Source organism: Loxodonta africana, chromosome 13, assembly GCF_030014295.1.
Source record: "Loxodonta africana isolate mLoxAfr1 chromosome 13, mLoxAfr1.hap2, whole genome shotgun sequence".
Lineage (NCBI taxonomy): Eukaryota > Metazoa > Chordata > Mammalia > Proboscidea > Elephantidae > Loxodonta > Loxodonta africana.
In genome coordinates this window covers 59917062-59933435 of record NC_087354.1, presented here as the reverse complement: position 1 = coordinate 59933435, position 16374 = coordinate 59917062, and the positions used below count along the sequence as shown (strand labels likewise).

Here is a 16374-nt window from a genome sequence, read left to right as displayed (position 1 = left end):
AAGCAGCTGACACAGAAGACTGCATGTTATTGTATGATCCCACTTATATGAAATGCCTTCAACAGGCAAATCCACAGAGACAGAAGGTAGGTTAGCAGTTGCCAGGGGCAGGGAGAGGAGCATGAGGAGTGACTGCTGACGGGTATGGAGGTTTTTCATTTCAGGTGGTGAAAACGTTCTGGAGCTAGTACTGGCAGTAGATGCACAAAACCCACTAAATTGTACACTTTAAAAGGTTAACTTTGTGGTACATGAATTGTATCTTAATAAAACTATTATTAAAATAATACTTCCATGCTGGCCACAGGCTATCTTTATGCCACTCTTTCCATGAGATAATAACTGTGACATGTCCTCATCCATTCGTTTAAAACTCAACCTTCTGCCTACAAGAGCCTCCACTCCACTGGTGGTTCCTCAAAGACTGAAAATCATGGCTTTAGATGAAGCTCCCCCTTGGTCAGATGTATCAACAAATGCCGAGCTTCTAAAACAACTGGAGCAGACTCCCAGCATGGAGGATGTAACAAGAGAGGAAGTCCCAGGGCAACAGACAGAAACAGAAAACAGCCATTTACTTAAAAATCACCTGTTTACTAAATCAATGAAGCTAAGCCTTATACCAGCACAGCGCTAAAGGGCGAGCTGCACAATGAAAAGGTGAAATCATAAATTTTTAAAAATATTAAGAAATTTAGGTAACCCTTCAATTTCAGTGTCATTTCAGTTACCATATTCTTTTCTATAGTCTGGATTTGATAATATACATCTGAATACATAAAGACACATTTCCACACAATACACAGGAGAATTTTTATGTAAGCATTGTAAACTCATGACTAGAATCAGAAAAATCTGAGCTCTGGTCCCAGATCTGGTTGTTTTGTTCCCTCGACGGCACTGGGTTTTTTTTACAGGGTAAGTTTTAAGGGATCCTAAAGTTCTTTACTCAAAATGTTCATTGCCAGAAATGTTAATAAATGTTTGGAGATTAGCAAAAATAATGAAGTGTGTTTTGTCTCTTTTATTACTTTTATTTTCTCAAACACCATCCCCTTCTGAAAGTTAAACTAGGCAAAACTGATTGTGTTTCTTCCTGTCCTGTTAAAAAATGGCAGAGTCAATTCTAGTATGTTAAGAAGCTGGCCAAGGAGCCCTAGTGGTATAAACAGTTAAGAGCTCGGTTGCTAACCAAAAGGTTGGCAGCTCAAACCCACCCAGCCGTTCCTCCGGAAAAAGACCTGGCAATCTGCTCCCATAAAAATTACAGTCTAGAAAACCCTATGGAACAGTTCTACTCTGGCACATGGGGTTGCTATGAGTCAGAACTGACTCCATGACACACAACAACAACCAGAAACTGGTCACATCTCTCCTGACCAGTTGTGGATCACTTATAATTTCTCAGCGTACCATCTCCTAGGCAGTAAAATTTCTTCCCTAAAAACCAGAGCTTCCAAGTCCACACATGTTAGACTTCCAAATCAATGAAAACCATGCTTAAATTTCACAAGGCTTCTTCCATCTGTATACTTTCTTTCATGTATTAATGACGACAGATTCCTAACAATGTGGCCAATCATCTTGGTAAGAACCCTCACCGTCTTCAGAGAAATCATACTGTACCACCAGGATGACTTTTAATAACCCTTCTGGCAACCTCACTGCTTCACTAAAGTTGGCACCTCAATTAAAACTACATTGAAAGGATTAATAACTCAGCAAAAACATCGCTTCTCTTGAACATTAAAAATGAATTTTTTTTATTGAGAAAACAGTAAACACATTTAAAAGCTGTGATCTTCCTTTAAAAAAAAAAAGCACTTAAAGGGCAATACCAACATCAAAGCATTTTTTTCCTATTATGTATCCACTTCAAGGTCAATATTTTAATCTGGGTTTCTTTAAATCCAATCAGCAGGAATCAAGCTAATTCAGTTTGAAAGCTGTGGGGCGGAGGGAATACACCTTATCATTCTTAATAGGATTCTGCGGGGCATTATATTTCTATTAAAATAGTAATGCATAAGCATAACTCTCTTAAAATAAAATCAGAGCTATATTTTTTAAATTACTGAGTCAATAAAGTGGACCATGGTGGCACAGTGGTTAAGCGCTTGTCTGCTAACCAAAAGGTCTGCAGCTGAAACCCATCAGCTGCTCCACGGAAGAAAGATGTGGCAGTCTGCTTCCACTAAGATTTTCAGCCTTGGAAACCCTATGAGGCAGCTCTACCCTGTCCTACAGGGTCACTATGAGTCAGAAGAGACTCCATGCCAGGGGCTTGGGCTGGGTTGGGTTGGGTTTGAGTCAATAAACAATAAACTTTTAATTATTAGCAGGACAGACACATATTTACAAAGTTATACCATCTTTACACTGTTTCAAAGCAGAATTCTTCTGAATTGTCCCAACCGAGACAAACTAACATTTTTCTAGATTCTTAAAAAGAAAGGTACTAGTCCAAATTATCAGTAATGATTTTAGACTGCCCTTCATCCAAAAGTAGATCCCCCCTAAGGTTCATGACAAGTGTATGAATTCTTTGAAAGCAGCAAGTTAAATAAAAGCCAAGTTATTTCAATTTTTCTCAACAACTTAAAGGTGACTGGACTCAGTCTTATTTTTACAAATCACTTTATTGACCACTTATTTAAAATTACAATAGCAAGACTACAAAAATGACAATGTCTGCCCAACATCCACTCTCCCCCGCTTTTTCCGAGCTACCCATTTTTACAGATAAGACAACTAAGGATCGGAATAACTAAGTGATTTGTCTAAAGTCATGTAACTTATCAACAATGGAGAAGGCACTAATGCTTGGCTTTCCTGCCTTTTTGTCATGCTTCCCACTTTTCCACCGTGTCTCTCGACAACAAAAACTACAACAGCACTAAGAATATTTACTAGAAATTGGAACTCACCACTTTCATAAAGAAATTATGTCAAGAACATTAAAAATCTATTTTGACATAAATGCTATTTCTTGTATCAGAATTTTCCCTAAGACAAGGAAAAGGTGGCTTCTCCTCTCTTGATTCTGGACTAACTGATGATTTGTTCCAGTTTTTGGAGTCGAATACGGGGCGCGAAATTTTCAGCCAGGCTTTTTCAGCATTAGAGCCACAATCAGAGGACTCAGCTTCCTCCTTTATCCACCTCACTTTGCCACTTTAGCCATGAGTGGCTGCTGGCCTCTACAGATGGCCAGCTACACGGAGCAACAGTCAGAACCTTTACTAGCATAGGTAACTAACTGAGGACACTCAAAAACTGATACCTTGGGAAAGATGCACGCTGTGAAATCCCTGCCTACTACTAAGCAGACTAAAACGTATTCTAATAGTAACCACTCAGAATGTTGCCTACAATTTTCTTGCACTGGTTAAAAATTCTACTTATAAAAAAAAAAAACCCGTTGCCATTGATTTGATTCCAACTCATGGCGACCCCATGTGTTACAGACTACGTCTACTCCATAGGGTTCTCTTGGCTGAAATCTTTACAGAAGCTGATCTCCAAGCCTTTAGGTTTGTAGTTGAGCTCAAACCATTTGCACTTCCTGGGGACCCTAGCATATGATAGTGTTTAATTATTTCTACCTTACTTCACTCACCCTGGTGCCCTCTAAAGATGTTACCATCTTTACATCATTATCTGTAGAGAGTCAAATTGCTTCTGCCCAAAACAAAAGCGATGGTACTGTTAAATTGGCTGAAAAGATTTCTGTTAACCATTCACCTAACTAACCAACTACCACCCACCAAACACCATCCTGTGGGCTGTTAATCACATACAGTCTTGCCTCTCCTTGCAGAGCACCACAAAACATTTTCTCCAACATTTACCACACGTGGAAATCTCTCCTATCTTTCCAACAATGCTGTCTATCACACTAAGGGAAAAAAAAAAAAAAAAAGCCAAACCCGTTGCCACGGAGTCAATTGTGACTCACAACAACCCTACATGACAGAGAAGTACTGCCCCATAGAGTTTTCCAAGGTGCGCCTGGTGGATTCAAACCACCGACCTTTTGGTTAGCAGCCATGGCTCTCTAACCACTGCACTACTAGGGCTCCAGGAAAATAAAAGGCACTTAGTAAACAGGGATAAATACAATCTGCTTTTACTCTGACTAGATATCCCCAGGAAAGATCTAAAATATTAAAATTAATGGTCCTACAGAAGGGTAGGCTCTTAATTACAGTTTTTCAATGTTGTGTGTGTGTGTATGCACATGTGTGCAAAAGGGATGAAGAAACACCATTATTCCAACTTAGAGATTAACAACCCAATGCATTTTTAAAATCAAGCTTCCTTCACAATACTGAAAAACACTAAATAGTTCTTCCACCAGTAAACTGAGAACTGCCAATGCCAAGAAGAGTAAACCATCAAGCATAAGAAACAGTTAAAATAGCACATTTTAGAAATAAGTTTTCTACGACTTTCAGAAACATCAGTGGTTTCCAACCTGGGGTAACTTTTCCTCCCAGGAGGCATTTTTTTGGTTGTCACGACTGGGAGGAAGTGCTCTTGGCATCTGGCAGGTGGGAGGCCAGGGATGCTGCTAAACATCCTACGATGCACAGAACAGCCACGACAACGAAGATTACCTGGCCCAAAATGTCAATTATGCCAAGGGTAAGAATCTATACCTAGAAATATCTTTTTTTTTTTTTTTGGTAAATGTTGAGAGACAGCAAGATAGGACACTTGAGTAAATCCCACTCTGAGTAGTACTAGAAGACTACGAACCAATAAAGAAGGCCATTTGGAGGAATATTCTAAAAGAATATGATTTATAGAAAGTACATAAAACAGCATTGTTTTAAAAAATGGTCGCACTATTGTAGACAAACAGGAATTCACTGTAGTTTCATACAGTAAATTTTAGAAAGAAAATGTCCTTTCCATAGGCCCAAAGGACTAAGCCCAGTGAGGACACAAGTTTGAAACTGGACCATGAATAACAAACGTTTGCATTCTACAGCAGTCATTTGAATATCCAGCCGCTACAAATGCTAAAGCCATTGTCGTTGTTGTTAGATGCTGTTGAGTCGGTTCCGACTCATAGCGACCCTATGCACGACAGAACGAAACATTGCCCAATCCTGAGCCATCCTTATAATCGTTGTTATGCTTGAGCTCATTGCCGCAGCCACTGTGTCAATCCACTTCGTTGAGGGTCTTCCTCTTTTCCATTGACCCTGTACTCTGCCAAGCATGATGTCCTTCTCCAGGGACTAATCCCTCCTGACAACATGTCCAAAGTATGTAAGACGCCATCTCACCATCCTTGCTTCTTAGGAGCACTCCGGTTGTACTTCTTCCAAGACAGATTTGTTCATTCTTTTGGCAGTCTATGGTATATTCAATATTCTTCGCCTACACCACAATTCAAAGGCGTCAATTCTTCTTCGGCCTTCCTTATTCATTGTCCAGTTTTCACATGCATACAATGCGATTGAAAATACCATGGCTTGGGTCAGGCGCACCTTAGTCTTTAAGGTGACATCTTCGCTCTTCAACACTTTAAAGAGGTCCTCTGCAGCAGATTTACCCAGTGCAATGCGTCTTTTGATTTCTTGACTGCTGCTTCCATCACTGTTGATTATGGTTCCAAGGAAAATGAAATCCTTGACAACTTCAATCTTTTCTCCCTTTATCATGATGTTGCTCATTGGTCCAGTTGTGAGGATTTTTGTTTTCTTTATGTTGAGGTGCAATCCATACTGAAGGCTGTGTGTCTTTGACCTTCATTAGTAAGTGCTTCAAGTCCTCTTCATTTTCAGCAAGCAAGGTTGTGTCGTCTGCATAACGCAGGTTGTTAATGAGTCTTCCTCCAATCCTGATGCCCCATTCTTCTTCATATAGTCCAGCTTCTTGGATTATTTGCTCAGCATACAGACTGAATAGGTATAGTGAAAGGATACAACCCTGACGCACACCTTTCCTGACTTTAAACCATACATACATAAAAATATAGACAGGAGGAAAGGGCAAACTCTCCAGAAACAGAGAAAACAAACATTTGTAATTCATGCCTTCTGCTCACTCTACAAGAATTTGGCTCTTAGGGGCTCATCAAAAGCAATTTCTGAGAACCAAAGGTTTCAAAAAAAAAAAAAAAACCACAAGGAATGTAAAAGTCAGGAAAGTATTTGTCAGATTAGTGTCAGATACCTCTGTGAGGAGACTCCTTCATCCTCTGTGGTACATATCCCTACAGCAGTTTACCTGGCTCCAGAATTACAGCTGCTGAGGGTAATCTGGCACATTTTTACTTTTTTTGTATACCACCAGGGTCAACTGTTTACTGTCGGCTCACCCCGGGTAGAGAATCATGTTAGGGCAACTTCTAACACTGCTTCAATGGTTGCAACTATATCTTCCTCTTCCTCTCTTAATTACCAAGATTTAAATGATAAGTACAAAACTGTACTTTATAAAGAGTGTGGACGCTAAACCCTCAAAAATATTACAATATTCTCAACTGACAATAAAAACTCAGCTTGGGGTGTGACGTTTAGAATTTCTTTTAAGACATTCCAATAATCATACATGTTTTTAGAATTCAAGTAAGATCCTCAACAAAACACAGGACTCAACATCACTGATTATTTTTCATGTAAATACTAATTACAGTTTAAAAGCTAAAAGTAATCAATCCTAATTGAGTAACCCCGGAGAGATAAGTCTTCATTCAAAAGTGTGGTCAAGAATATCATGGTTTTTTAAAAAAAAGTAACCTCAAATGCATGTTATTTATCAATTGAAATACCACTTTAACCTAAAACATGACTTAAAAGATTTGTTTTTTGCTATTCTTTTAAATTGCTCCAGGCTTCATCAATAGGCCCAGCTGTTAACATTCAGGAGTAATGACAACAAATCCCTGGGCAAACAACTACTCAAAGTGAGACCCATTCTTTAGAATAATCAGAGATAGCTGACAAAAGGGGCCATGCCAAATGCTCTTTCAAAATTCCAGTAAAAAGCTGGACAGAAGTAAAATAAACAAACGTATTTATATACATCTTAAAGGAAATTACACTTCTACTCCTACTTTGTGGATCCTACGTCGTTAAAAATTTAAAATCCAACAACTCTGAAAAACAGTGGGATAGTGTTACAGGTTTCTAAAGATGAGAAATGATATTCATTAATCAACTGCAGAGTGGGAAAAACTGGTTCCATTATTTGGAGATTATCAGCACTCGATCAACCTTGTAAGTAGACAAGACTTTTGAGAACCAGTGTCATTTTAAAATAATCCTGTAGAACTATGTGTGCTGCTTTTACTACCTTGACTTAGACAATTTTAAGATGGTCAATTTTAAGTGCTTTTCAACCACACACCCTCTTTTGAAAGGTGATTTCTCTTAGATCCCAGAAAGCATCAACTGAACCCTACCAGGCTTGCAGATAGGTCTCTCTCTGTATCTCAGCTCCGCCTTATTTTTACATAAACCAAACAACGTTTACTTGAGTGTTAGCACTTGGGTTAGGGCAGGCAGGTAACTGCTAGCACACAAGTCAAGGTCTGATGTGAAGTGAACATGTACACAGGTAAGAGACTCTGTCCTTCATAGTGTCTACACATCTCAACAAGCCAGTGACAATGCAGCAACATTTTGTTCATCTTGGGTCCAAGATCATTAGTAAAAATCAAAATCTAGGCTAATAGTCTCACAGTCCTTATCTTTTTCTTTTCAGTGTACCACTTCTCTTTTCAAAGCACCACCCCCCCTCTTTTTTTTTTAAAAAAATGACCTTTTAAAATGTCTTCAATGTATTTTAACTTCACATTTCAAGATCCACTTTGGACTATAATTTATCATTATTCTTTAAGACAGAAACCACCCACAGGACAGTTTTTCATTAATCCCACAAAAAACCCTCAAATTCCATCTAAATTTATACTGAAGTGATAAACACTTTATTCATGGAAGGCAACCTGTGTCTTTTTAAAGGAAATGACTACTCCTACGTAAGGTTTTTTTGTTTTTTTTTTTACTTAAGGTTATAGACACGTGCCCCTAAACTACTTTACCAATGCCAAAATTAACATCAAAGACTTGAAAAAGATCCATCATAAAGCTACAAGAATTCTTATGTTCTTCCAGCTACAAATCCTCACTTACAAAATTCGTTTTCACCCAAGTAAACAGTCCTGAAAAGCCTAAGAAATATAAGTCAGCTTTATGTTCCCTTTCCCTCTATCCTAAGACTTCAATGTCCACCTTTTATGGAAAGGAAATAAACAACCAGCTTCCTGTTCACTCACTAGCTTACAGCTGGTCTTTTACACATCACAGAGCACAGTCCGCCTCCTCCTTCACTTCTCTCAAAAGTCTCTTATCTTAATTTAAACTTGTTGAAATATGAGACCATCTTACCACACTAATGCTTTCCTATAAAATTCATCTTACTTATTTCAACACTAAGAACACAAGAAATGTCAAGATGGCTAGAGATAATTTCTTACTACTAAGACCTTTAATTATTTATATGATGAAGACTTAGGACCAATGAAACTGAAAACTCAGTTTGCCAAAATTTAAAAATACTGAAATTTATAGGCCACAGTTTAATCTTTCTGTTCTCACATTCAACTAGAAAAGGGGCCTCCCACATACTCCCCTTTCTGTGCTAATTACAGGAAAATATAAAGCCACTATCGACAAAATGGATTGGCTTTATTAAAAGCTAAATATTACTTTAACCCTATACTTTCCTTTAAAGATGGGATGCCTTAGAAAAACTAAGTTAGACGAATTCTTTTGTGCTTGGATGAACAACAGGAAAGTAAAGCCTTCAGGCCTTTGGGGAGAGCCTTGTCCCTGCAGCCCGCTCTGATGTGCTCGGGAGATAAGGCTCCACAGTGACACTTAAGGCAAGGCCTGTTCACATTTGAATTTCTGCATTCCTCAAGAACAATTCACGGCAATAACTAACTTTGCAGAAGAGCTACATGAAAGCTCTGGTCAATGAATGAGGGTCATCTGCTCTTTATCACAAGGGTAAACCTCATCCTGGCCGGTTTCTAACCTTTTAACCCTGTGAATTCCTAATTTACACATGAATAATGGAATTCTTGCCTAGAGTGCAACTTTCAGCTTCTAGTTCCTAAGTTTAGATGGCCTGTGTGTTAAAAACCTAAAGCCTGCACAGATGAAAGTTTTAGGGTTCCGGGTGCTGTGCCACCACACTTCTGAGCCAAAAGATATGCTTGCTGACAAAAGCTTTGACATCGAAAATAAAAAACATACCTGCACCCTGCTACTGCCAATAACTAGGAAAGAACTAACTTTAAAAACCAGAATGTCCATTTACTGCCTGTTCTGTTTAATATGTATAACACCTTCACCCTGGACACAGGATAAAGCCATTTGACCTATATCACCTGACACTGCTTCTGAGACATCGGAACTAATTTTTGTGAATTCAGAACCTCCAAGAAACTCACGTCTCTAAAGAAACATCTAAACCCACTATGAGTTTCTTACTTTAAATCCATAATACTGAATGCAATTTCCTACTAAAATACCCCCTCAGTGTTCAATGAAATGTGCATAAGAAGATTATGGTCCCTAATTAACTGATCAGAGCTGTTCCATATAAGCAACTATGTATACAGTTTCACTGGCACGTTTTTAATACATAAGAAAACTGCTTCAACTCAACAGCCCTCAAGATGATTAACAGCCAGAGAATTATTGTTAATAATAACTTTATAAAGGTGCAAAAAGCTAAAGCTACTGAAACAAAACAAAAGCCAATACTGACACTGGTTTCTCACCCATCACACCCTGTTTAGACTTTATTTCTGAAGTCAGAAAGCTCTGGGTGTTTTCAAGTGTGTGTGGGAGTCCTAGAATTTTGTCAGGCTTCTCTGGAGGTCCTGGACATAAAGTGTGATCATGACAAATGCTTCATCTTTTCAAGGCCTAACCACTCCTCTCCTCCCACCCCACCCCACCCCCCAGGTATACAAATGGTAGTTCCTGGGTATGAAAACACAAGATTCCACAAACCAAAAAAGGTAGAAAAATTACAACTCTATCAAACGATGTTACATTAGGCAAAAATTAACAGAACGGAACATAAGCATAAAAAGCACACTATCCTGAAAACTGTACTGTACAGAAAAGTCATTATTCAACCTATACATATATATTCACATAAAAAAATTTATTTATTTTTTATTTTTTTTTATTCACATACACATATATAAATGGAAACCTTGGTGGCGTAGTGGTTAAGTGCTACAGCTGCTAACCAAAGGGTCAGCAGTTCGAATCTGCCAGGCGCCCCTTGGAAACTCTATGGGGCAGTTCCACTCTGTCCTACAGGGTTGCTATGAGTCGGAATCGACTCAACGGCACTGGGTTTGTTTGTTTTTGTTTTTGTTTTTTGTTTTATATGTAAATATATACACACATTATTAGCCAAGGATCACAGCAAAAATAAATGTTTATTAGAAATTCTCTTAGGTTTATGCTATTCTTTTTGGGGGGAGTCTAGAATTAGAAACTTCTCTAATTTTCTGATATATTTCAATATAAAAAAATCCTTGTATTTTCCACAATTAATCATTAGCGCACAAATGAAACAAGTTACTAATATGAGTGTGGATAAAAATATGGTCATAGAGTTTTACAATATTTAGAGTCTTCTAGGAAACTCCTGCCAATAGCTTCCTAAATGTCAACTGTGTAGACCTTGAAGATTTTTCCTAAAGATTGTGCCTTTATCTCAAGAACTTCCTCTTCCTATTGTTTGCCTTGTAAGTGATCAATACGTAGGTATGGTGCAAAATCTATCTTGTGTGGATTAACAAAATCACGTAGCTGGAAACCCAAACAAACTCGTTGCCGCTGAGTAGACTTCAACTCTTAGCGTCCCTATAGGACAGAGCAGAACTTCCCCATAGAGTTTCTAAGGAACAGCTGGTGGATTGGAACCACCAACCTTTTGGGCAGTGCCACAGGGCTCCCATGTACGCAGGATGCCTATAAAACTGTTTTTAAGGTGTGGTGTACTTGTTTTTATTTTTTAAGATTTAAACTGTGTATTGTAATCTTGAAGAGCTGGAAAGCCACAGTGCAAAGAGTCCTCTACCTGTTTCAGGGCATCTTTACATGAAACAGTTACCAAGCCAACCACCAGGCAATGGATCCCTTGGACAAATGGTTGATCTGATAGGGCTGTTAATACAAAGGAAATCATAAGACAGCAAACTTTACGACAATTGGAAAAAAGAGAGCAGATCTGGTTTAAGTCCATTAGGCATGATATGGAAATGGCCTTAATCTCTTTCCCTCCCACCAGGAAAGGGCAAGAAATACTTCAAAGGCTTGAGAGTTACTGACCAATGCCCTCTCACAATTAAAAAGCAACATGGGTGATCTAAAGCCAGTCAGAGAAATGAAGCTTAGACTACAAGGCAGATTGAACACTCGAGGGTCACCTCCAAAGCAGAACGATTTGCTGGTGACTTTTCATTTAATTACTATTTCCAAAAGATGAGATTTAAAAACAACTTTTGTTGTGTTAGACAAACTTCTACCCCCAACTCTCCTCACAGTGTGAAACACTGGAAATTCACATAAAGCCACCACTAGAGGTTTTATCTTACTTGACATTCTAACCCGAACTTCTGTTCTCAACCACTCATTTGAATTTTTACACACAAATTTTTCTTGGATTTCTCTGTATCGCCAGTAAAATTCTTAATGTGATTTTTATTGTTATTATTTTAATGAGTCAAGAAATCATCAAAATGCAGCAATCAAAAATATCGTTTATCAAGAACTTAAACACTTACTTGATAAGGTAAGATGAGCTTTCTGACTAAGAATGGCTCCGTATTTGTTCACTGCCAAACACTGATAAAATCCTTCATCAGACTGCTCTCCTCGCTTGCCTTCCACCTCACTGATGTATAAGGAGCCATTAGACAGGACCTGGATCCATTTACTTTCAGACAGTTTTGCTCCATTTTTCAACCATGTGACCTTAATAGGAACATCTCCATGGGCCTGGCAATCTAAAACAGCCGGGTCCTTTCTTGTGACAGTTACATCCTGTGGCTCTTTTATAAAAAACAGTTCGTTAAAGCACCACACTCCTGTAGAAAAAGAGGAGAGATAAATCCAGAATTATAGACATAAGGTCATTTCTTAACACAACACACAATTATGAAACAGTGTTCAGTGGATACGGAGACAAAGTTTAACAAGCCATCTCAATTTATTTCTCAAATTCCTAATAAACCAATCTAAGTTTCAGCAAACCTTTCCAACCAAGCTGAGAAATCAACCACCTTTTAGAACATCGATGCTAAACGCTTAGAGAAGATTTCAAAAATCTCTATTCCCTGTAAGGATTCTGTTCTCAAGTTCCTTGCTAGACTTCTAAAATCATCAGGAAAACTCACGAGCACAAGCTGTTTGCCACTTTTACAAGCTTGTCAAAAAGATCTTGAACAGAGTTAAGTCATAAAAGTCTAATTTTACAAGAAATCATTAGCAAAACTCCAACTCTGTGAACAAGCAAGTTTATTTCCTCGTCCCTTGAAGTGTTGTTGGAACCCTTGGCACCTACTCTTTTGGAAAATACCTTTATCTTTTGTGGCAATTTACAAGTTTTTACTTTTACATCTGCCCCTTCACAGCAAGGGCCCAGTCTTCTCTCCTTGAAAGAAATCCATTTACTTAATTTCTGCAGAGCAAGCTAGGTATTTAAAAGACAAACAATAGACTCTGAAAAGTTGGTAACTCTTGCTGCTTCTACCCAGTGGGTGATCGGATTAGGAAACTTTATTTCAATTTTTTTAGAACTACCAACTGTTGGAAAAACGTGTGACTAACTGGTCCTTACTGTCTAACAGGGACAGGAGGCTGCTTAACCAACCAACACACATTTTCCTCAGAGCAGAGGCAAACTTTATTATCCTAAGACACACGTCGCTCCCGGGCCCCGGCCAAGATATGCATCCCGGGTCATCGACTGCATTTAGCGCGGAGACGCGCCTAAGTTGTGCATGCTGACTGGGGCCGCGTGAGAGCCTGCGGTTCCTCCTGACGGTTCTGAATCCGTGACTACAAATCCCCGGAACTGACTGCTGTTTCTCAACCTCGCAGGTCCTCGGAAAGCCTGCACCGCAGTCACGCTCCCACGCCCAGGCTTCCTTCCCCTGATGTTTGCCCTGGGCGATGCGGGCGGCCCTAACAGCCCCGCGCTGCCGACCACTCCGGAAGGCGCCCATTGTGTTCCCGAGCCACATCTGACTTTGATCCTTTTCTCAGGCTACCAGAAAACTAACTCCTCCAGAAAAGGGAAGCCCGGCGTTCGTAACCTGTAAATCAATAAAATAACCCTTTCCCTGAACTTCTCCCTCTCCTCCTCCCCCCACTTCACACTTTCGTCTCTTTGAGGAAACCGACAGGGACGCAAAAGAGAAAAATTAGTTCATCTGAGTTTGCCCAAGGCTAACCTGGAGCTTGCAGCAACCTCCGGAGCTGTACACACCTTAGGCCCTGCCCCAAAGTGCCTGGCTGCGGGGGCTGAGTCCTATTTAGACTCCTTCCCTCCCTTTTCCCCCTCGCTTCAGGGGTACGCTTCGCCCCTAACTTCCACCCCTCCATCTCCGTAACTTCCGACCCTCTTGGCTTTCCAATTCCACGCCTCTATCTCCTTCTCGCTCGACCCGGATCCGGGAGACCAGGGGCGCTCGAGGTGCTGACCTGGGCGCTGAGTCCACCCATCCCCTCCCCGCCCTACGACATGGGACCCCGGCGCTGTGGCAGCCACGGGGTACCGCGGCGAGGCCGCACCAAGAAACCGTATAAATAAAGCCACGTGCGGCCGCGAGCCCGGGCTGGAGGCGGGGACGGCCGAGCGGGGACAATGGCGCGAGGTGGACAGCGGCCGCCAGCCCCGCAGCCCCGGCTCCCCGGCTCCGGCCAGGCCTGGGCGGTCGCCGTGCCCACCCCACCGCGCGCCCAGGCCAGCGGCCGCCGGAGACGGGGAAGGGGCGCCCACCTGGAACGGCGCCGAGCAGCAGCAGCAGCAGCAGCAGGGCCGGGAGCGCGCGGCGCAGCATCCCGGGCGGCCGCAGGCGGGCGCCGGGTCGCGGAGAAGGCGCCATTCAGCGGGGCTGCACGGGCATGCCCCCGGCCGCCGCCCCCGCCTCGGCCTGCGCTCCGGTTGGCGCTCGGGCACCGGCGTGGCGGCGAGGCGGGCGCACGGACACGGCGGCGGAGGCGGGGGCCGAGGGTCCGGCCGGGGGCGGAGTGAGCGCGGGGCGGGGGCGCCGACTGGACAGCTCGCCGGCCGCCCGGGGACTACTTTCTACATCTGGCCCCGGGTCTGGGGACGCGAGGTCGGCGCGGCCGGCGGAGGGAGACGCGGGCCGGGGACTGGGGAGGGCGCATCCGGCGGACAATGCACCTGGGGGTCAGGCTCCGGCCGAGGGGCTCCGGCCGCGTCCCCGCCCCTGCCCGCGCCCGCTCCAGGGCAGGTCCACCCCCGGGGCCCCTCTCCCGCCTGCTGTTTCAGGATGGGGGACGGGGACGGCGGGGGGGCGCTGAGAGACGAGAAAGGGCCGGAGACTCCCCCGGGGCCCTGCCCAGCCCCCTGCGCTCGCACGCGGCGGCCGCTGGAGGGAAGGTTGACGTTCCCCCTCCAGGGGCTGGTCGGCCCGACTGCAGGCATCTCGGGGATCAGGCTCCCCATTTGGGGACGCTTGTTATCTTCCCTGCCCCCCCTCAGCTGCAGCGCTGGCTTAGAAACACCTCCGAGGAGCGCCTTAAAATGAAGAGTTACCTTTCGGGGAGACGTTTATGATGTCTTTCTGGAGTTAGTCAAGTTCTTTAATTTGCTGCGAGCTGTGCACACAAAGGCGCCGTCCTCAGAGGAGAGGAGAGATGGGAGATTTATAGAGTCTCCGAGCCTGCGCTGGGGACCAGGCTTTGATGGACTTTGGTTAGAAGTTAAACTGACTGGGAAGGGCACGAATGTTGTGACTATGTTCACATCTCCTGAAATTTAGAATAACTAAGAGGAACGAAGCGTACGTTTTAAAAAATGTAGTCACGGTCGTTAAACACGTGCGGATCGTAGAGAATATTTACGCCAGGATCAGCATTTGCTAACCCAAAACTAAGTCTATGGCACGTGATGAAGGCGTGGGCTAAACGCCAACTTTAACGAAAGCTGCTGACAAAAACCTGGCTGTTTGTCGCTAAGGCATCGACACACTCCTTCAGCGTATTCCGGAAACTCCCCTTATGAAGAAAAAGTGGGGAAAAACCAAGTTTTACAACGACTGCTGGGAGGCAGCACCACTTTCCCGAGAAGCTTGCTTTGATAAGATCAGTCTACTCTGAAGCTTCCACTTCTCCGGCATGCGAAACAGTAATACTCTTGGCTACATTGCCTCCAAAATCTCACTTATAATTTAGATGAATTTGAAGTATTTCTGAGCATCAGAATAAAGGTCTATGGAAAGGCACCTGTTTAGAGGGAATGAAATGAAACACTTGCAAGGATGTTTTAAATATCTGATAAATTTATAGAAAATGACATTCTTAATTGTGTTTGCAGTTAAACTAGTTTTTTTTTTAATTGTATGACATTCTTCTTCCTCACGGCCCCAGTTCCATTTCAGTAGACCTTAAGTGCTCATATTTCCCGGATAAGAATTGCTAATAAGATGCTTTTATGCTCTTTCTTGAATAAACCGGAAGAATAAAGGCTGGGGGAGGGGGGAGATAAGTTAAAAGGCAAGGGAAGAACTTCCTTTTTTAACTGCCACTTTGCCTTTTCTTTACCATTTTGATGAATCATAGAAGCCTTAGATTCTTGGAAGATGGTTTTGAGGCTTGCGTTATGTTGGAGAAGAATGCATCATGGCATCTCATATGAAGTAGGCTAGTAGAATAGAATGAGGCTAGTTTAACAAGCCTACCAAACTTTTCTGATATATATACTTCTGTTCCATGTTGGCCAGTAGACTTCCTCTGATGATGTAATGATACCATATTGTGTCAAATTTGCAGTATACCTAGGGCTTTCGTATACACTATTCTCATTTGATACTGACAATAACCCAGTGAAGTGAGTGGAGGTATTATGACTAATATCTCCAATTTTAAGTTGAAGAAATGGGGGCTTACCCAAGGTCACTCAGTGGTAACTCCCAGTGATAACTGGAAACCAGAAATCACATCTTCTGATTTCAACTTTGTTGCTCATTATTCTAAACCACCCTTTCTTTTAAGTAAAACTTCTCTTTCTCAGGGTGGACCACCTATCTCTGTTGGCTTCAGCATTCATAGCACACTTCTTTGAATAAGCTGG

General features: G+C 42.1%; 1 protein-coding gene across 1 annotated transcript in view; it reads right to left on the bottom strand.

The window, feature by feature from the left end:
• The window catches only part of PRTG (protogenin), a 128679-nt gene extending 114518 nt beyond the window's left edge, over window positions 1-14161 (bottom strand). The window contains exons 1-2 of the mRNA XM_064267524.1: window positions 14056-14161; window positions 11837-12139 (exon numbers count right to left, since the gene is read on the bottom strand). Coding sequence (XP_064123594.1) covers window positions 11837-12139; window positions 14056-14161 — 409 coding nt within the window. The remainder of the gene's footprint in view (window positions 1-11836; window positions 12140-14055) is intronic.
• Between the last annotated feature and the right edge of the window lie 2213 nt (window positions 14162-16374).